General features: G+C 38.4%; 1 protein-coding gene across 1 annotated transcript in view; it reads right to left on the bottom strand.

Annotated features, from left to right (window-relative positions):
* The window catches only part of CCDC178 (coiled-coil domain containing 178), a 410,587-nt gene that overhangs the window by 261,668 nt on the left and 126,880 nt on the right, over positions 1–22,039 (bottom strand). The window contains exons 13-14 of the mRNA XM_024984506.2: positions 18,809–18,992; positions 904–966 (exon numbers count right to left, since the gene is read on the bottom strand). Coding sequence (XP_024840274.1) covers positions 904–966; positions 18,809–18,992 — 247 coding nt within the window. The remainder of the gene's footprint in view (positions 1–903; positions 967–18,808; positions 18,993–22,039) is intronic.

Raw genomic sequence — 22,039 nt, 5'->3', positions numbered from 1 at the left:
TGTTTGAAAATATCAAATTTGCCAACAGAAAAAAATTACAAAATTTGTGTTCGCTTCAGAGAAGAACAGAAGTACAGATAATCTCAAATATTTTTTTAATAACCTGTTTTGGACTGTTTTATGTGTTGATTTTCCTCTTTTTGTAGTAATGGTTTCAAATACTTATGTATTTCTGAAGGGGAGGCAATCTAGAAACATGCCAGGGTTCAGAACACCTAATCTGGGATCCAAAAGATATGCAGGTGGTAGACAAAGATTTTAAAAAGTAAAGAAATAGCTATGCAGTGTTTATAGCTAATGTTTATAGCTAAACAGTGGAAGTCAAAGTCATCCAGTCCTGTCCAGCTCTGTGAACTCATGGCCTCCAGCCTGCCAGGCTCTTCTGTCCATGGCTTTCTCCAGGCAAGAATACTGGAGTGGGTAGCTGTTCCCTTCTCCATGGGGTCTTCCCAACCCAGATCTCCCACATTGCAGGCAGATTCTTTACCATCTGAGCCACCAGGGAAGCCCTGCTAGCTATAATATTTTAGTTTCAAAATCTTTATGTAGAAATATCATAGCATTTTTTTTTTCAGTCTTAAATAAAAGAATTCAGCTGAAAGACACTAAGACTAAAGAAAACATAACATCATCACAAGGCAAACTAAAGAGACACTGCCCTTTTACCAGACTGGCAGAAATTCCCATTAAGCCACAAAATGAGATATGTATACGAGAGGTCAGTTTCTTTACGCATGATCAGACGCTGCTAGTCGTACACAGAGGGCAACTGTCATCAACTAAGGACAGAAAACTGCTGGCTTGCAAACCAAGTAGTGAAAAGATGCCTCATTACAGGCAAATTTAAAATGCTAAGTAAACTGCAAATTAAAAGAATAAAATATTGAAACCAATTGGGTTTACCTGAATCATCATTCCATTAGCCACTTCACCTCGAGTGAGTTTCTTCAGGAAGTCTTCTCTGCCCTGTACATTATCAATTTTTTTAAAACGAAAGGAGGTTTTATGTATGAAAAGTCACAAAACATTTTAAGACAACTGCTAACACAAAATACATTTTACTAGGTTAAAATGAAGACTAACTGTTCACTACACACTGAGTATTATAATTAAAAGATAAATAAATAAAATCCTGATGTTATCTGAAGCACAATTAGTAAGTGATACAATACCAGGAAATAGAATACAGAATATCTGTTCAATTAATTGTATGTTATAAACTTGAACTAAAATATCAAAGTAAGAAAATCAAAAAGGAAAAACTAGATAGTCTTCAATTACTCTTTTAAAAAATATCAATCTTCTTTCACTATTTTCCAGAATGAACACATTCCATTTTGAAAGCGGGACAGATGAATTCAAGTTTAGACTTTACAAAACATGATCAAATTCTCCACGTGGCTACAAAAAATTTTCTCTTTGGCTGTTTCTTATTTTAAAAAATCATTCCTTGAAAGATGGTGGACAAAAAACATGTGGAAAAAATTTTCTATTTGATACTTGGATAGAGAGTCTTAATGTCTTTATAGTTGTACTTTATATTATCACACAACCAGATTTAGAAATAACTCAAAAATTTCCTTCTGTGTTTAGAATTACCACTTGGAACACCTTATTTGAGGGAGGAGTTGTCCTGGATTTAAGCTGTCCTCTATATTAAAAAAAGATGTACGGCTTTGTAAAGAAGAACTGTTGAAGTTCTCTAAAATTCCTCCTTCATTACTGAACCCCTACCATATCACAGAGTCTACACAGACATTCTTAAGAAACAAGTCAATAAGTCTCTCCTACAACCCATTTCCTTAGTATAGCAACCCATCAAAATTACACTCTTCTAAAGTAAAGCAAGATAACTCCAAAGAAGAAAAGAGGAGATAAAGAAGGCAATACCTTTAATATATTACTTCACCCAAGGATATACCTATATCTAAAGCCAATTTATTCAATGATGTATTTTGATAATTTAAAAGAAATTAGTTGCCTCTTCTAATATAACAGATAACAGTTTTATCAACTAGTTAAACATTTAGTATTAAGGGAACCAAATTACAAATGACTCTATAGACTAGAAAAAATATACTGTATTTCAAAATAGTAACTGAAAAATGTGTGTGTGTGTGTTTATCAAGGAGATAAATTGCAAAATGGTACGGCATGAAGCTGAAGAGATAAACTATCAGCTTATGTAGAATCTTTAAGGCACAATAAGAAAATTAGTGAAGAATGTTAAACAAGGTGTGTGTTTTAGGAAGGTTACTTGGGCTGCAATGGGGATTAATTAGTGTTTCCTTAAGATTCATTCATCCTTTTAAGTTTTTTTTTAATTGTTAGTAAAGAGAGAACTCTATTGTTTAAGTGAATTCAAGTTCCTGAACTTACATAAATTAACATCATGCAAAAAGAATTTGCATAAATGAGGCCAATAAAAACTGTAGGCAGTATGTGTGCTCAGTTCCTCGTGTACAATGCTCTGTGACCCCATGGACTGTAGCTCGCCAGGCTCCTCTGTCCACTGGATTTCCCAGGCAAGAATGCTGGAGTGGGTTGCATTTCCTTCTCCAGGGGATCTTCCTGACTCAGGGACTGAACTCAAGGAGTCTCCTGCCTCTCCTGCACTGGCAGGCAAATTCTTTACCACTCTGCCACCTGAGAAGCCAGTATATGAGACATTATAATAAAATAGGCTAGAAGTCTGAAGATGCAAGAGTAAAACAATTGCATTTCTTTGAAAAGAAGGGAAGAGTCCCATGAAATTTTGAAACCTGTATTTCTATACAAAACCAACTCAACCTATTACCAGTGGATCAACATGCACTTCCTGCAAGACAACATCTGGAGCTTCACTCTCGCCTCTCAGGGAACTCTTTAAGCTCTGCTTTCTACCATGCCCCCAAACCTCCATGACTCAGAGCAAGGTCAAATGACAGGTCACCAGAAGGGAAACTACTGGGTTGGCCAAAACAGTCATTCGGATTTTTCTGGACGATGGTATGGAAATGGCCGAATGGATTTTTTGGCCAACCCAGTCCTTGTTACTGACTGGGCTGCCGATTTCAACTTCCACCGGCCACAGGGCATGTTTCCAGCCAGATGTTCAAGCCCTTCCCTCGGTACTATCCCCTTCCTGAAAGCATACTCTGTCCATCCGGGCACTGGCCAAATGCTGGGAAGTTGACCAGTTCCTAGGAGAGCTACCAAGTTACTATGACCTTCAAGAACCCGAGAATTAGCCTAAGACTGACATTAAGGTGAGCTCTGAGGGTCAGAGGTGCACACAGGCCACAGTGCAACATCTGAGTGAGGGGACCTATTTGTCATCCCTTCCTGTTGTCACAAGAAGCATTCCCTGTAAAGCTGACTCTGAGGTGGTGGGGTTTTGAGTGCAGAATTCTTATCAAGGCGTGTACTTGGAATCAACTCCTGTTGGACTGGAGAGGGGGCATGATGGGAAAAATAGAAAGAAGATGGGAGATGATGCAGGATTAAGCAAAAACATAGGCTGAGCTCTTAATACAAAGCATCCCCAACAAGAATCTTGGTCAACACCATGGGGTGTCCTGGAGCAAGAACAGGCCCCCAGCTTTGCTGCACCTGGAAGGGGAATGACCTCAAGCAAAGTGACAACTGATTTCTGAAGTAGAATCTGGGCAGTTAAGTCCATGAAGCTTCTGTCATGAGTCCCCTCAATGATAAAGCTATCATTAGTGCTACTAAGACTTATAGGCAAAGTATTATTACCTGCCTACTATGTAGAGTTTGTTTTAACCTCACAACGAAATCCATGAAATCGCTAGTATTGTCCCCTTTTGCAAATGGGAAAATTGGGACAGATTATATAAATTACCAGAATGCAAAAATCTAGCACACATGGGAAGCAGTATGCTAATCCACATAGAGAGCCCAGGGACTTTATTTCATTGCCTTAGGATCTCAGCAACGCCTGGATACGTAGAATCCTTCAATGTGACTGAAATATTTAGTGCAGAGCCTTCTGACTGCCCTGTCTCTTCCTTTGCGAAGTCTGCTTTTCCATTAGGCTTTCTAAGCAATTGGACTGCTGGACTCTGTAACTCAGCCACCTGTTCCACAGACAGAGGAATCGAATGAGACTCTGTTATAGACACACCAGTCTTCCAGTGAGGCCATGTGCGCGTGCAAGCTAGGTTGCTTCCTGTCTACCTCTTTGTGACCTGGTGGACGGTAGCTCACCAGGCTCCCTTGTACATGGGATTCTCCAGGCAAGAATACTGGAATAGGTTGCCATGCCTTCCTCTAGGGGATCTTCCCGACCCAGGGATTGAACCCATGTCTCTTACATCTCCTGTATTGCAGGCGGATTCTTTACCATTAGTGCCAGCTGGGAAGGCTCCAGTGACATGACAGCTGGCTCTAAAACAGAGTCTGCTTAGAAGGTTATAAACACTAGGGAGATGCTTCTTTTTAAATTCTGCAGCATGGATTATGTCATTGCAAAAAAAAAAAAAAACAGTAGCAGGCTAAAATGGGTATGAATTACTGTAGGCTTAACATAAGAACCAGAGTGTAGTGTTCTTAGCAAAATACTGATTGCTTATCATTGAAAACATTCAAAAAGAGAGACTTGACAATGACAACGAGCTACAGTAGTTGTAAAAAGATTCCCAGATTTAATCATCTAAGTTCCATTTTTTGAGAATATGCTGTATCCCAGGGAATTTCCTAGAATATTTTATATGTCCAACTCTTTGCGACCCCATGAATCGCAGCACACCAGGCCTCCCTGTCCATCACCAACTCCCAGAGTTCACTCAGACTCACGTCCATTGAGTCAGTGATGCCATCCAGCCATCTCATCCTCTGTCGTCCCCTTCTCCTCCTGCCCCCAATCCCTCCCAGCATCAGAGTCTTTTCCAATGAGTCAACTCTTTGCATGAGGTGGCCAAAGTACTGGAGTTTCAGCTTTAGCATCAGTCCTTCCAAAGAAATCCCAGGGCTGATCTCCTTCAGAATGGACTGGTTGGAACTCCTTGCAGTCCAAGGGACTCTCAAGAGTCTTCTCCGACACCACAGTTCAAAAGCATCAATTCTTCGGTGCTCAGCCTTCTTCACAGTCCAACTCTCACATCCATACATGACCACAGGAAAAACCATAGCCTTGACTAGATGGACCTTTGTTGTCAAAGTAATGTCTCTGCTTTTCAATATGCTATCTAGGTTGGTCATAACTTTCCTTCCAAGGAGTAAGCGTCTTTTAATTTCATGGCTGCAGTCACCATCTGTATTGATTTTGGAGCCCAAAAAAATAAAGTCTGACACTGTTTCCACTGTTTCCCCATCTATTTCCCATGAAGTGGTGGGACCGGATGCCATGATCTTCGTTTTCTGAATGTTGAGCTTTAAGCCAACTTTTTCACTCTCCACTTTCACTTTCATCAAGAGGCTTTTGAGTTCCTCTTCACTTTCTGCCATAAGGGTGGTGTCATCTAGGCACCCCTATCGATCCATGTAGGGACCTTGCAAAATGATCAGAGATGCACAAGTTTCAGTTAACTTGAGGCTGCGGAAAGTGAGGGCTGCCTGTGTGTCGTGTGTGTATGTGTTCGTGCAACACACACGTGTATATGAGTCATCATATCCATTTAGTGACTTAGCTACAACTGTTGTTGTCCAGTCACCCAGTCATGTCTGACTCTTAGTAACCCCATGGAATGCAGCATGCCAAGCCTACGATTCAAAGACGAGAAAACTAAGGTCACAAATGTCATGGCAGTTGCCACATGACTAAGACTCAACGAGTATCAATGCCGAGCTGCTTGACATTGCAGGCTGGGCTACTACACAGCACTCTGAAATAAGCCACCTCTTCTTCTCAGCTTTCAGTCCTCTGTCTGGCACATAATCTCTATTGAATGAACAATTTATTGAACAAATGCATTAACAAATAACAACAACAACAAAAACTAGTCCCTAGGCAGGGATATGAATTGTAAAATTTCAGGGCTTTCCACATTTAAAAATATGTTTTTAAAATGTCTTTCTATATAATGAGAAACTTGGGATTCATCCAGCTATCACACAGATTCTCACTCATAAACAGCATCTTGAGGAGAAAGAATGAAACAAAGCCTACAGGATGTTTTCCCCGAGATGCAGAGAAATGGGTGAGGTGGTAGGGAAGGCAAGAAGATAAGTAACTGGATAAGCACTGAAAGCAGACTGCCTTTCTCAGGAATGCACTCTGCAGCCCAACCCAGGCCAGGCTTTTCGGTTTTTCAAACTGCCAAAGTACAGTAAAGGGATTGAAAGCCCAGAAGCATCATCATTTCACACCTGTAATTCAACCAAGAATTATCAATGAATGCTAAGTCCGCTGGGTGAACTTTTTGGAAACAGTTCCATATTCTTACAATATCACTCAGTTGAAAGTAAAAGTGAAAGTCCGCTTAGTTGTGTTCAACTCTTTGGCACCCCATGGACTGGGATTCTATGGAGAATCTATGGGATTCTCCAGGCCAGAATACTGAAGTGGGTACCCTATCCTTTCTCCAGGGGATCTTCCTAACCCAGGGATTGAACCCAGGTCTCCCACACTGTAGGTGGATTCTTTACCATCTGAGCTACTAGGGAAGATTATCACTCAGTTGAGTACTTGTTAATTATAGCAGGAGGATGGATAAACCACAACTTTAACCAAATGATCAAACTTACTATCACTATTATCACTTTGGCCACCTGATGTGGAGAACTGACTCACTGGAAAACACTCTGAAGATGGGAAAGATTGAAGGCAAAAAGAGGAGAGGGCAGCGGAGGATGAGATGGTTAGATTTCATGACCAACTCAATGGGCATGAATCTAAGCAAACTCTGGGAGACAGTGAAGGCCAGGGGAGGACTGCATGCTGTACAGTCCATGGGGTGGCAAAGAGTCGGACACGACTTAGGGACTGAACCACAGCAACAACTGTCACTGGTTATGAGACAAACTTACACCGTGTGTTTTGTAATATGTCTTATTGATACAATATTATAACTTATGTAATATTCCTGCCACAAGTGTTTTCTCTGAATCTAATCATGAGTAAACACAAAGATCAATCCACACTGAGAGAAATTCTGCAAAGTAACTGGCCTTGACTCCTTAAAAAATGTCTGTGTAATGAGAGACAAACTAAACAGAAGTGTAAGGGACATTATACGATTAAAGGGAATTTAAAAGTGATAACAAATGCAATGTGTTATAACTCAAGCATGTGGCAACCAACCAAATCAGAGAAGTGTGTGTGTGGACTGTATATTTGTGCCAGTTTCCTAATTACTGTCTCTTAGCTCTCATTGCACTCTTAACTCTGATTTGAGATACTGGAGCTGGGTCTTGTGCATGAACAGTGAACAGTTTTCTTCTGCCAGCTGGAGTAAAGTGAGGCTTTATCAGTAGAGGGCTCAGAGGGGCTTACAAGCAAAGGGGATTCCCAGCCTTGTTTTGGTTCTAATTTCCCCTTCGTCATGCACAACTGATGTCGGCTGGTCTGCGAGGAACCTCCAGCCCTCAGCCAGGTTCTCCACCCAGCAACTCTGTTCACACTCCAGTCAACCTACACCAAGGTTCTCTGCTTCTGGGCCACCTACTGAACACAGCCGCCCTCTTCTATAATGCCTTACCCTGCTTTGCAGGAGAACAGCTTCTTCCACAACTATCATGTGGGTACGTTCCCGCATCCCTACGGGCTGTGAATATCCCCTGCATCTGCTCTTCCTACATGCTTCAGACCAGGGTCTGTAAGCTTTCCCTGTAAAGGGCTAGACAATAAATAATCTACACTTCGTGGCTATAAGGTCTGTCACAACTACTCAAATATGGTTTTGGAGAAAAGGAATAAAAATGTATTAAAAAGATAGCTTTGAAGAGTTTGAAAGAAGCTGAGGGAAAGCGAGTGACAGCATCTCAGAGGCTCGGAAGAGCCTACGCTGAAACCATCCCAGTGGTTGACTTGCTGCCCGGCTTTAGCAGCCAGAAACCAGCAGGTGGCAGCAGAGAGCTATTCTAATGGAAGCGACTCCTGCACGAGCAGAAAGGACAGCTGAAGTCCAGAGACCCATGTTTAAAGAGAAAATGGAAGGAGAAACTAAACATAAATAGATCTAAGCTCATAATCACGGATGTTTCATCCCTTTTATTTCCAGTGACAAAAGGGGCACTAAGGAAGGTTGTAGAATTCATTACATAAGGTATGAGACACCAAGAGAGAGAAATAGACTTTAAGAATTAAAACCATAAAGCAAAATTTGGAATTTCTGCAGGTGGGCTGGGATGAGTTAGTGGTGCAGGGCAGCTCTGGCTGTGAATTGCTAGGGCAGTTTTAGGTGGTCAGGACCCTAAAGCAAGTCCAGGATGCAGCTCACCCAACCTGGTTCTATCCAAAAGTAAACACAACAGTACTATTTCATCTACCATTTTTTATGAAGGTGTATGTGCTTTTTGTAGAAATATTTTAAAACTAAAAAAATTAAAATGAAACCGTAAAGCCAGAGATACACATTTTGACTTTTTGGTGCATTCGTTTTTAGGTCTAGGGATTGAATACTATCTTGGTTAAAATTACCCTTATAAGTTCTTTTTCAGCCACTTAAAAAAGAGGACTTTCATTAATTTTTAAAAATTCTAAATGAAATGAACTCACAATTTATCCTTGTACTCATATATTTAACTATTATTCTATTACCTAGAAATCTGTGTATTTAAATTTTCCCACTGTATGTTAAATATGTACTCAAGCTTTCCATAAAAATTTACTGAGTACTTACTTTGTTCTAAGTACTGTTAGACCTAGGGATGCAGCAGTGTACAAAATAGACAATAATTCTTGTCCCCCTGTAACATATTTTCTGGCAGTTATTATATAATTAATCATAAAACACCTTTAAATTGTATCTATATAGCTTCTGTTTATCTTTGTTATCTGGTGATTTTAAGTCCTATTTTTATAAATAATGTTAATGAATTATAGATATGAATACACTTTAAATTCTTTACTTATTATTGATAAATTAACTTTTCAGAAAGGTTCTATTAATTTATACTGAGCTGGATACTCCAGCAGCTTATGAGAGTTGCATACTGATATGTCTTTGCCTTTATCAACTATTAGTTTTGATTTATGTAAAATTGGCATAACATGTTCTTTTTTCACAAAATTACTGTCAGAGTAGAAGATAATGCATACAAAGTAGTAGACTGAAGGAGATATTCAAATTAAGCATTCAACAAATAGATTACTTTCAATATGTTATGTAGAATCTACATGTTTATCAGGAGACAGACTGGAGTTAAAGTGCAAGTCAGTTATTGAAGACTATTATCCTAAAAAAATAAAAGTAGCCCTATTCTATGAAATATTTTTTAAGTTGTTTATCCCTAATATTTTTGAAAATATATCATCTGTCAGGCTCCGAAACATTTTATATTCAATATTATTCCTTTATCACACAAGGCACAATGTAAGCATTGTCATACACATTTAAGAGATGAAAAGCCTAGGCTCAATATGGTTAAGCAATATTCTCAATATTTTCAAAACAAATACTTAGCAGAACAGGAATTTAAATTATGAAACATTTAACTCCAAAACCTATACTCTTTCAACAAAATCACATATCCATTTGAAAAGAGAGAAAAAGAAACAAAATTCACAGATTTAAATGGAAATATGAAAGAGTTAATTCATCACCTCTTTTCTGGCAAACAAAGCTCTAATCCAGTAGACTAGGAATGGAAGTTATATTTTCATATAGTTTTTGCAACAAGTCAAATAAAGTTTAATTTTGTTCTCAAATGTTTGTGCCATCAATATGCTTTATTTCTATCATACCTTCCAGGTCTATTTACTACTCCCACATACATGTGTCAGGAAAATAAACTGGTACTTAACTAAGGGAACACCGAGTTACCTTTTGAAGGACTTAAGCCTTAAAATACCTTCATTCTATTTCTGTTTTATCTGTACCATAACACTTTACCCCAGTAAACAGGTACCACTAATTGGAGGCCCCAATATAACAATTAATGACTTCCTTTCATTCAACTTTGCTGAAGTATTCCTCCTCTGAATGTAGTAGAGAAGAATCTTAGTAAACTAAAATCCAATGGGACAAAATAAAAAGTGAAAATAGTGATCAGAGAGAGATAAAGAGTGACTATGCTATCAATTTAAAGCACAACTCTGTGGGAGAGGGAGAGGGTGGGATGATTTTGGAGAATGGCATTAAAACATGTACAGTATCATATAAGAAACTAATCGCCAGTCCAGGTTCGATGCAGGATACAGGAAGCTTGGGGCTGGTGCACTGGGATGACCCAGAGGGATGGTATGGGGAGGGGGGAGAAGGGTTCAGGATGGGGAACATGTGTACACCTGTGGCGGATGCATGTTGATGTATGGCAAAACTAATATGATATTGTAAAGTAAAAAAAAAATTAATAATAATAATTAAAAAAATAAAGCACAAGTGACTCTGAGCTTCTAGGTTACTTAAAATAGAGGGACACATGAAACTTTAGAGCATGCTTAATTATTAATACTGCTAAGTCACTTAAGTCACGTCCGACTCTGTGCGACCCCATAGACGGCAGCCCACCAGGCTCCCAGGTCCTTGGGATTCTCCAGGCAAGAACACTGGAGTGGGTTGCCATTTCCTTCTTCAATGCAGGAAAGTGAAAAGTGAAGGTGAAGTCACTCAGTTGTGTCCGACTCTTAGCGGCCCCATGGACTGCAGCCCACCAGGCTCATCCATCTATGGGAATTATTAATAAGAGAAGGAATAAAATTTATATCAAGAAAATTTTTCTCTTAATTCTGAAATCTAAAGTAAACCAGGTGCATTGATTTTTGACCATTTTGAACAGTCTGACCACTTTCTCACTAGTATGAAAAACCTAAGTACCAATGGTCAACTTTGAACATACTTTTACCAGCCTTTGTTAAAAGCCAAGGACATAGTATCAGTTCATAATTCAATAGAGGCAGTAGCAGATGGTAAAAAGTAATATCCTCTAGATTTCAATAAGAGACATAAGCCCTCAAGAATGTAAATGAAAAAATATCAGAATAGTCATTATATGATCATTTCATAAATACCATCATGTCTCCTGTCCATTTTTTGATTGGTTTGTTTGTCTTGTTTTTTAATATTGAGTGTCATGAGCTGTTTGTATATTTTGGAGATTAATCCCTTGTCAGCTACTTCATTTGCAAATATTTTCTCCAAATCTAAAGGTTATCTTTTCATCTTGTTTATGGCTTCCTCCGCTGTGAAAAATCTTTTAAGTTTAGTTAGGTCTCACTCATTTATTTTTATTTTCATTACTCCAAGAGGTGAGTCAAAAAGATCTTGCTGCAATTTATGTCCAAGAGTGTTCTGAATATGTTTTCTTCTAAGAGGTTTATAGTGTCTGGCCTTATATTTAGGTCTTTATTCCACTTTGAGTTTATTTTTATGTATGGTGTTAGAGTGTTCTAACATCATTCTTTCATATGTAGCTGTCCGGTCTTCCCAGAATCCCTTATTGAAGAGACTGTCTCTTTTCCACTGTAGACATTTCTCCAAAAAAAAGACTTACAGAGGGCCAACAAACATATGAAAATATGCTCAACATCACTAATTAAAAATTAGAGAAATGCAAATCAAAACTACAATGAGGTAGCACCTCACAACAGTCAGAAGAGCCAACATCAAAAAATCTACAAACAATAAACGCTGGAGAGAAGTATGGAAAAAAGGGACCCTCTTACAATGCTGCTGGGAATGTAAACTGGTACAGTCACTATGGAGAACAGTACAGAGGTTCTTATAAAACTAAAAACAGAGCTACCATATGACCCAACAAATGCACTCCTGGGCATATACCCAGAGAAAACCATAACTCAAAAAGATACAAGCACGCCAATGTTCACTGAAGCACTGTTTACAATAGCCTGGACGTGGAAGCAACCTAAATGTCCATCAATGAAGGAATGGATAAATCTGCACACACACACACACACACACACACACACTGGAGTATTACTCAGCCATAAAAAGGAATTAAATGATGCCATCTGCAGAGATGTGGATGGACCAAGAGACTGTCATGCAGTGTGAAGTCAGAAAGAGAAAAAAGAAATATTATAATATTGCATATATGTGAAATCTAGAAAAATGATACAGATGAATTTATTTGCAAAGCAGAAATAGAGACACAGATAAAGAGAACAAATGTATGGATACCAAGGGGGAAGGGGTGGTGGGAGACTGGGATTGACATATATAGATAACTAATGAGAAGCTACTGTATAGCACAGGGAACCCTCTACTCAATACTCTGTGATGACCTACATTGGAAGGAAATCCAAAAAAGAGGGGTTGTATTATACATATAGCTGATCCACTTCACTGTACAGCAGAAATTAACCCAAGATTGTAAAGCAACTATATTCCAATAAAAATAAACTTAAGAACTGCAAAAAAAAAAAAAAATATCATCAGTCTTACCTGGAATTGGGATAGAAGCTGTACAGTGCACAAATCAAATTTTGGCTTATTAAAGCTTTGTTCTGTTAATTGAAATGGACTTGCTCAGTAGGTTCTGACTTTTACTTTAGTCAAATAAAGGGTCTATAAATTTTGATTCAGAAATGAACAAATAGTTGAAGCGAGAGCCAAGATTTTTCACTAAAAAAAGTTCCGGGTTGCTTGAAATAATTGGAGGAAAAAAACTCAAGGAAACTAACAAACTTCTAAACTATAAAGTTATAGACCATATTATTGTGGCCTAGAACAGTCTAAGGACATAACACATTGTCTTTTTCACATAGCATTAAAAGTGACACTTAAAAAACACTATTTGGCCATGAAAAAGAATGACATAATGCTATTTGCAGAAACATGGATGGACGTACGAATTAAATACTAAGTGAAATAAGTCAAACAGAGAGAGACAAATTCCATATGATATCACTTATATGTATAATCTAAAATATGACAGAAATGAACTTATTCATGAAACAGAACAGACTCACAGACATAGAAAAAAATTATCGTTACCCAAGGGGAAGGGGGGGAGGAATAAATTAGGAGTTTGGGGTTAGCAGATACAAACTATCGTATATAAATAGATAAAGAATGTACTGTATAGCACAGGGAACTATATTTAGTATCCTCTACTAAACTACACAAGCTGGAATCAAGATTGCCAGGAGAAATATCAATCACCTCAGGTATGCAGATGACACCACCCTTATGGCAGAAAGTGAAGAGGAACTCAAAAGCCTGTTGATGAAAGTGAAAGTGGAGAGTGAAAAAGTTGGCTTAAAACTCAACATCCAGAAAACGAAGATCATGGCAACCGGTCCCATCACTTCATGGCAAATAGATGGAGAAACAGTGGAAACAGTGTCAGACTTTATTTTTTGGGCTCCAAAATCACTACAGATGGTGATTGCAGCCATGAAAGATGCTTACTCCTTGGAAGGAAAGTTATGACCAACCTAGATAGCATACTGAAAAGCAGAGACATTACTTTGCCAACAAAGGTTCGTCTAGTCAAGGCTATGGTTTTTCCTGTGGTCATGTATAGATGTGAGAGTTGGACTGTGAAGAAAGCTGAGTGCCGAAGAACTGATGCTTTTGAGCCATGGTATTGGAGAAGACTCTTGAGAGTCCCTTGGATTGCAAGGATATCCAACCAGTCCATCCTAAAGGAGATCAGTCCTGGATGTTCATTGGAAAGACAGATGCTGAGGCTGAAACTCCAATACTTTGGCCACCTCATGCAAAGAGTTGACTCATTGGAAAAGACTCTGATGCTGGGAGGGATTGGGGGCAGGAGGAGAAGGGGACAACAGAGGATGAGATGGCTGGATGGCATCACCGACTCGATACACATGAGTTTGGGTGAACTCTGGGAGTTGGTGATGGACAGGGAGGCCTGGCGTGCTGCTATTCATGGGGTCGCAAAGAGTTGGACATGACTGAGCGACTGAACTGAACTGAACTGAGCTAAACTACAATGGAAAAGTAATGTGAAAAAGAATATATATATATATATGAATTACATTACTGTACAAGAAACTAGCACAACATTGTAAATCAATTACACTTCAATTTAAAAAAAGAAAAAATAACCCTTAAACATCTAAATTTTTGAAACAGAATCATACAATATCTGTGATCAGACCACAATGGAATTAAACTAGAAATCAATAACAGAAAGATAACCAGAAAATTCCAAAATATGTAGAGACAAAGGTCGTCTAGTCAAGGCTATGGTTTGTCCTGTGGTCATGTACGGATGTGAGAGTTGGACTGTGAAGAAAGCTGAGTGCCAAAGAATTGATGCTTTTGAACTGTGGTGTTGGAGAAGACTCTTGAGAGTCCCTTGGACTGCGAGGAGATCCAACCAGTCCACTCTAAAGGAGATCGGTCCTGAGTGTTCTTTGGAAGGAATGATGCTAAAGTTGAAACTCCAGTACTTTGGACACCTCATGCGAAGAGTTGACTCATTGGAAAAGACTCTGATGCTGGGAGGGATTGGGGGCAGGAGGAGAAGGGGACGACAGAGGATGAGATGGCTGGATGGCATCACCGACTCGATGGATGTGAGTTTGAGTGAACTCCGGGAGCTGGTGATGGACAGGGAGGCCTGGCGTGCTGGGATTCATGGGGTTGCAAAGAGTCGGACACAACTGAGTGACTGAATTGAACTGAACTGAACTGAAACACATTTTAAAATAATACACAAAGAATCAAGCACAAAAGATTTTAAAATATTTTGAACTAAATAAATATGGGGATATAATTTACCGAAATTTGTGATATGCAGTAAAAGCAGTACTTAAGAAGGAAATTCACAGCGCTGAATACATATATCAGAAAATAAGAAAGATCTAACATCAAAAACCTAGGTTTCCACCTTAGAAATCTATAAAAACAACAGCAAATTAAATACAAAATATGCAAAAGAAAAGAATGAAAATAGAGACATCACTACAAATCCCATGTACATTTATTTGCTTAAGAATTATATAACCTAGATAATCACCAATTCCTTGAGAGGCACAGTCTTCCAAAATTCACAGAAGAAACAGATGATCCAACCACTCTGGAAGACGTTTTGGTCTGAGACAAAACTATATTCTTATTGTAAGATCCAGCAATCACATTACTTGGTATTTATGCAAAGGAGTTGGAAACAGAGATCCACACAAACACCTGCACACGGATGTTTATAGTGACTTTATTTATAGCTGCCAATACTTGGAAGCAATCCAGATACTTATCAATAGATGAATGGATAAACTGTGGCATCCAGATAGTAGCATATTATTCAGTGCTAAAAAGAAATGAGCTACTGTATGTCATGAAAACACACAGAGAAGCCTTAAATGCATATTAGTAAATGAAAGAAATCAATCTGAAAAGGCTACCTATTGCATCATCTCAACTATAGGACAATGTGGAAAAGGTGAAAGTATGGAGTAAAAGATCAGTGGTTGCCATGGTTTTGGGAAAGGAATGAAGAAGGGGAGCATACAAGATTTTTAGGGCAGTTAAAATGGTCTGTCATTCAACTCAATTTTGCTGTGACCCTAATGCCACCCTAAAAAAACCCAAAGTCTTAAAAATGATCCCTGCTATGGTTATTTTGAATTTTTGAACCTAACTGAATCTTTGTTGTTCAGAGTGTATGTTTAGTTAGTATCCGGTTGACTAGTTTATTCCAAGACCAGCATCAGAAGATCTTGTCCCCAAAGTCACCACAGCTACTTAAAAGCCATGCTAGTTTGGCAAATCACTCTAAAATAAGTGTATTAATAACTCCAAAGTGAGCATATTAAAAACAACCACACAGAATTATGAACGTTAAATTAACTTGTATAAAGAGACCCGCATATAATAAGCTTGCAGAAAACTCTGTCACGCTTTCTACTGCCATCCTTCTTTTCTACTAAGTTTCCACTCAGTTCTAACACTATAAGTTTATTCTGGAATCAGAGTGGCTTTATATTTTACTTTTCTACCAAACTTGCAATATGTCTGAGCAAAAAGCCCTGCAAATTCCTGCAGCTTGCAAAGAAATCTTCTACTGAAGTGTTAAGAAGTTCTTAACATCTGATGAGAGCTTTCAAGATTTATTTTTTACAATATCACATTCTCCAGATAACACTGGATGGTTTTCTGGTCACACCATAATTGAACACACTTTTCCCTTTTATTGATTCATCTGCCATCACTATTAGCTAATTTTATCTTGCTGTTGCCAAGTCGCTTCAGTCGTGTCCGACTCTGTGCGACCCCGTAGATGGAAGCCCACCAGATTCCCCTGTCCCTGGGATTCTCCAGGCAAGAACACTGGAGTGGGTTGCCATTTCCTTCTCCAATGCATGAAAGTAAAAAGTGAAAGGGAAGTCGCTCAGTCGTGTCTGACTCTTCACGACCCCATGGACTGCAGCCTACCAGGCTCCTCCATCCATGAAATTTTCCAGGTGAGAGTACTAGGACTTGGCTAATCACGTCTTTTCTGAATAGACCAGTTATTAGGATTGAATGTATGGAAATACTGTGGCAAATCATTTACAACAGCTGGAAAATTCCAGAAACTGCTAGATATTTTGATTGTTCAGAGTTGCTTCTAGTCTAAGTTGCCTAAAACTTATTGGGGCATTTTACGATGCATTTGAAAAATAAAATTCAGAAAGTCTACTTCTAAGACACTAGAAGGTTATTTTTCAAATCTAGCTCAGAGGTGGTTTGGTTGTAATTAATTTCTGGAAGACATGTACTAAGGACTAATTTCAGGCCAGGATCAACAAATACACAAAATTTTCTGCAAGGAAAACATGATGCCCTGACTCAAAAGATTATATAGACTTTCCTTAATTAGTCAATGAAATACAGTGGTTCATTACAAAGGGAGAATTTATAAAAAATAAATTACTACAAATACAAATTATCTAAGAACTAGCTATAAATTTGCTTTTAAGTTACCACCATTCTGACCACATAAATACATCACAGAAATTTAGTGTCCTATATATATTCAATTCAGAGATTAGCAGACATGTTTAACAATAGGGAGTATTTACCGAATGGAGTAATTTCATTCTGTTACTTCTGTCTAGTTATCTCTCAGCTACCACAGGGTGATAAAGAATCTGATGAACAACTCCTTCAATTCTGCTTGATCTAGCTAGAGAGACACTTTGCCTTGGCAAAGCAAGTACAGTGGAGTCAAATCAAATTTGCACTTAACCTACAAATTGTAGTTTATGGCATCAGGAAAATTTAGAAAAAAATAAACAGTTCAATACAACAACCTTCTTAATAAGTGAGTGCCTCAGATTAGTGAAGCAATACATGTGAAGAATTAAAGTAGGTTGTGATAGCTATGGGACAAATACATGAATATTAAGGGTTTCCTGTCAACTGAAAAAAATAAAACATTGTTAAATGGCCAAATCAGTGCATGGCATTTTCACTGACAGTTTCAATGAAAAAATTAATCCATGGCCATAGATACACACATATTAATGAAAAATTAAATTATAAATAACATAATCACTGCCACATTTCTAAAATAATTTTGAGATTAATTTTTGCTATATATAGTTTTTATTTACTAATTTTGGAATAAATAAGATACTAGAATCCCATTCAATAAATAACCCATGGGACAAGACACAGGCCATAGCACACCAAGTCAGCCGGACAGCTGGTCTCAGTGTGGGAAGAAAATCCTGATCTTTCAATACAGAACCACTTATGGGAAGGCAATCTACATGTCCTAAGGTTAGATAGCACAAGACAAAGTCTTCACTGAAAATAGTTCTACTACAGGGCCTGGACAGAAATGTAGATTCGACATGTTACAGATACTTGTATAACCAAAATCTTTAATTAAAAAAAGAATGCTGTAGGACTTCCCTGGTGGTTCAGTGTTTAAGAATTTTCCTGCCAATGCAGGGGATACAGGTTCAACTCCTGGTCTGGAAACTAAGATCCCATGTGATGCAGGGCAACTTAGCCCACATACACCACAACTACTAAAGCCCGTGCTCCCTAGAGCCCATGCTCTGCAACAAGAGAAGTTTCCACAAGGAGAAGCCCAAGCACTGCAACTAGAGAGCAGCCCCTGCACCACGACTAGAGAAAGTCTGCTCTCAGCAACAAAGACGCAGGACAGCCACCCACCCCCCACCAAAAAAAATGTCAAAGATGGGAGAGGTTCGGATGTGACGTGTGGTGGACAAAAGTAGCCTGTTAAAGTGGTCCTTCAGGTGTGGTAAAATGAAGTTGACTTTGCTAGTCTCTATTTCAAGTGGCAGGGAGTGGCTATTTGTCATCTCTCTCACTTAGGAGTGAATTTGAGGTCTATAAGCAGTTGTTTTCACAGCACTGTGGTCAACTAATTGCTTGGTACTCTGGAAGCTAATAACTTGCAGGTCTAATGTAGGTACTCTTCCCATCATCCCTTCTTCCTGCCAGAGACAGAAACTATTTTACATGTTAGATATGTAGGAGGAGACTGAACCAAGCAGCACTCTCTTCTGGTGATCCAGCTAGTTTAAGGTTGGTGATAGAAAAGAGTAGGCACAAGTGTTGATTAGCTACATTGAGCCCCATTTCTCTTCTATTAAGGCTGACCTCTAAAGAAAAGTTGATTTTTCTTCTGATTTATAGGAGTGACTTTTCTGAAAAAAACTAATACAGTTTAAATGAAAATCTATCAATATTGAATCAATAAAGTTCAGGCTCATTACCCTTTTTATAACTAAGAAGAACACAGAGACACAAACCTTGAATTTTCTTCTCACTTCTGCTACTTTCTGTTCTAATTCCTCTGTTTTAAATCTGGTTAGGTGATAAATAGCACCGATGTTATAAGCTTCGTTGTATAGTTGTTTAAGAAACTCTTCATTTCTTGACCTCATTTTCAGCAGAGATTGGATTTCGGACTCAAGCTCTGATTTTTTCCTTATACTGTAAAAAATAAATAAATAAAGCATAAATATTGATATATTCCAAAAGAGGATATATTGAGGCAAATATATTTAATAATGATAAAAGGGAACAAAATCGTATTTTATGTTGCCAAAAATACAAAATGACCATATACTTAATCTAAACTAAGAGAAAAAATACATCCCAAAATTCCATTTCTTTTCCTACTTCTCCTGAAGGCTACTTCTAATTGTTAAGCTGTGCTCAATATTAGGAGAAAAAGCATATTAATAAGAAAGGCTTGGCAAACCAAGATGCTCAAATTTCAGAGCACTGATTTCCTTCTATAGCCACCCATCCTTTCTAATCCTACATAACATTGCTACCAAGAATAATAAAATTCAAGAAAAATTCAGCCCATGAAAAAGAGAAACAACAAAACTCAACAAAAGAAAACAACTAAAACTCTCAAAAAGAAAACCAATAGCTAAGGGAAAAGAGTTGGTAGGGAAAAAAGGAAGGTAAGACACTAATATCACTGTAAGATTCTCAAAGACACAGAGAAGTACAAGATTCTGTGGCACACTGCTGCTGCTGCTAAGTCACTTCAGTCGTGTCCGACTCTGTGCGACCCCATAGACGGCAGCCCACCAGGCAAGAACACTGGAGTGGGTTGCCATTTCCTTCTCCAATGCATGAAAGTGAAAAGTGAAAGTGAAGTCACTCAGTCGTGTCTGATTCCTAGTGACCCCATGGACTGCAGCCCACCAGGCTCCTCTGTCCATGGGATTCTCCAGGCAAGAGTACTGGAGTGGGGTGCCATTGCCTTCTCCGATGGCACACTAGATGTCCATATTAGCTGTCCATACTAGTTGTCCACAGACTGGTTGTCCACTAGGTTCTATGGCAGTTACTGCCCACACTGGGTACTGTCTTTGTTCCAAATACAAGTCACTGAGGCATACAATATAAGAAAATACAGAAAGTATATATAGTTACACTCACAAATGAGGTAACCATTTTTGTAGAATAGAAATGGAACTGGAAAGCAAAGCAGCAGTTAGGGCCTTAAGGACAGCCACTACAAAAGAAACCAAAAAAGTAACTCTGTGAGGTCACTGAGGTCTGGTAATTATTTCACAAGGTATATGTATGTCAAATCGTCACATTTCATGCTTTTAATGTATACAATTTTGTCATTTGCACCTCAATAACACTGAAAAAATTTTAAATAAAATGATAGGAGGTGTATGTAACAAAATTTTATGTGAAAAATTTCCAGTACTGAAAACCAGGATGGGTCATTAAATTGAAAAGTCCCACGTAATACTAAACTGGATATATTAGACACCCAGAAACACACACCCCTGTAGATGTGTGTGCGACTGTGAAATTTCAGAACTCTGAAAATAGGAAGAGAAAATTCTAAACTTCCCAGACAGAAAAAAACAGATTATCTACAAAGAAATGATATCCAAATATCATCAGATGTCTTATCAAGCAAAACTAAATGAAATACAGGTAAGCTCAGATTTAATGTAAAACATGATGATTATAATTAATAATAGTAAAAATAATACTGTATTAAATACAGGAAATTTGCTAAGACTGTATATCTCAATAGCCAGTATTCTGGCCTGGAGAATTCAGAGACTATATAGTCCATGGAGTTGCAAAGAGTCGGACACAACTGAGTGACCTTCACTTTCACAGCACACGCATACACACAGAAGGTAACTGCATGAGATGATGGCTTAGTTAGCTTGATTGGGATAATCATTTCACTATGTACATTCAAGGAAATGGCAACCCACTTCAGTACTCTTGCCTGGAAAATCCCATGGACAATGGAACCCGGTAGGCTACCGTCCATGGGGTCGCAAAGAGTCAGATACGACTGAGCAACTTTACTTTCACTTATGTACATTCAAATCATCATGATATACACCTTACATGTGTACAATAGTTTAAAGATTAAATGAAAGAATAAAATGAATAATACTTTCAAACTAATGAGAAAAAATCACTTCAGATCTAGAATATGATACCCTGAGAAAATCCTTGTTTGAATGAATATGGATTGAATAGAAACTGAGGTGTGAGTTTATGGAAACAGGAGTGTCTATTTGAATAAGATTTTTCTCACAAAGAATGGAAGGGCATTTTGGGGATGCAGTGCTCTGCTTTATCTTGTGTTTGCTTTTTATAAGCTGAGCAATATTATACAATGTTAATAAAGTATTAAAATAGAGAAAAATAACAATAATTCATGGAAAAGAGGAAAAAATTGTGTCAAGCCTCTGAGTGTATTAAGCGAGAATAGCCTCCATGTGGCAAGTACATTGGTAGTGAGCACTCCTGTACAGAAGCTGCTGCTGCTGCTGCTAAGTCACTTCAGTCGTGTCCGACTCTGTGCGACCCCATAGACGGCAGCCCACGAGGCTCCCCCGTCCCTGGGATTCTCCAGGCAAGAACACTGGGTTGCCATTTCCTTCTCCAATGCATGAAAGTAAAAAGTGAAAGTGAAGTCACTCAGTCGGGTCCGACTCTTAGCGACCCCATGGACTGCAGCCTACCAGGCTCCTCCGTCCATGGGATTTTCCAGGCAAGAGTACTGCAGTGGGGTGCCATTGCTTTTTCCGCCTATACAGAAGAGTCTTCCATTATTGTATCAGAATGTGTGAAGACAGATGCAAATAGGTTGGTAAGAGAAAAGGTAATTCCCATTTAATTGCATGTATGTTCTTTATGAATTACAATGGGAGATTATTAGCTTAAAATGAGGTAATGTGCATATTAGGATTGAGGTGAATGAGAAGATATGAAACAGTTGTCAGAAAAACTGAAGTGTCTAGAAATTTCTTGGTGTGTTAAATATCGCTTGAGACTTATAGTCATCGAATTTAAGTTATACTCAAGGGCAAATGTATTTCAATGTTAATGAAGCTTAAATATGAGGGCCTCTAACTGACCCCTAGCCCTTAAAAAGTCCTTTGAGTGCCCCTAATGGTATTTTTACATGGTCATATGTTTTTGTTAAGTTTGCAAAAATGAGATATTATAACCACAACAGTCTATAAGACTGT

This window comes from Bos taurus, chromosome 24, assembly GCF_002263795.3.
Source record: "Bos taurus isolate L1 Dominette 01449 registration number 42190680 breed Hereford chromosome 24, ARS-UCD2.0, whole genome shotgun sequence".
NCBI classification, from domain to species: domain Eukaryota; kingdom Metazoa; phylum Chordata; class Mammalia; order Artiodactyla; family Bovidae; genus Bos; species Bos taurus.
Note: the sequence above shows the minus strand (reverse complement) of the source record. Positions and strands in the feature narration are given on the sequence as shown.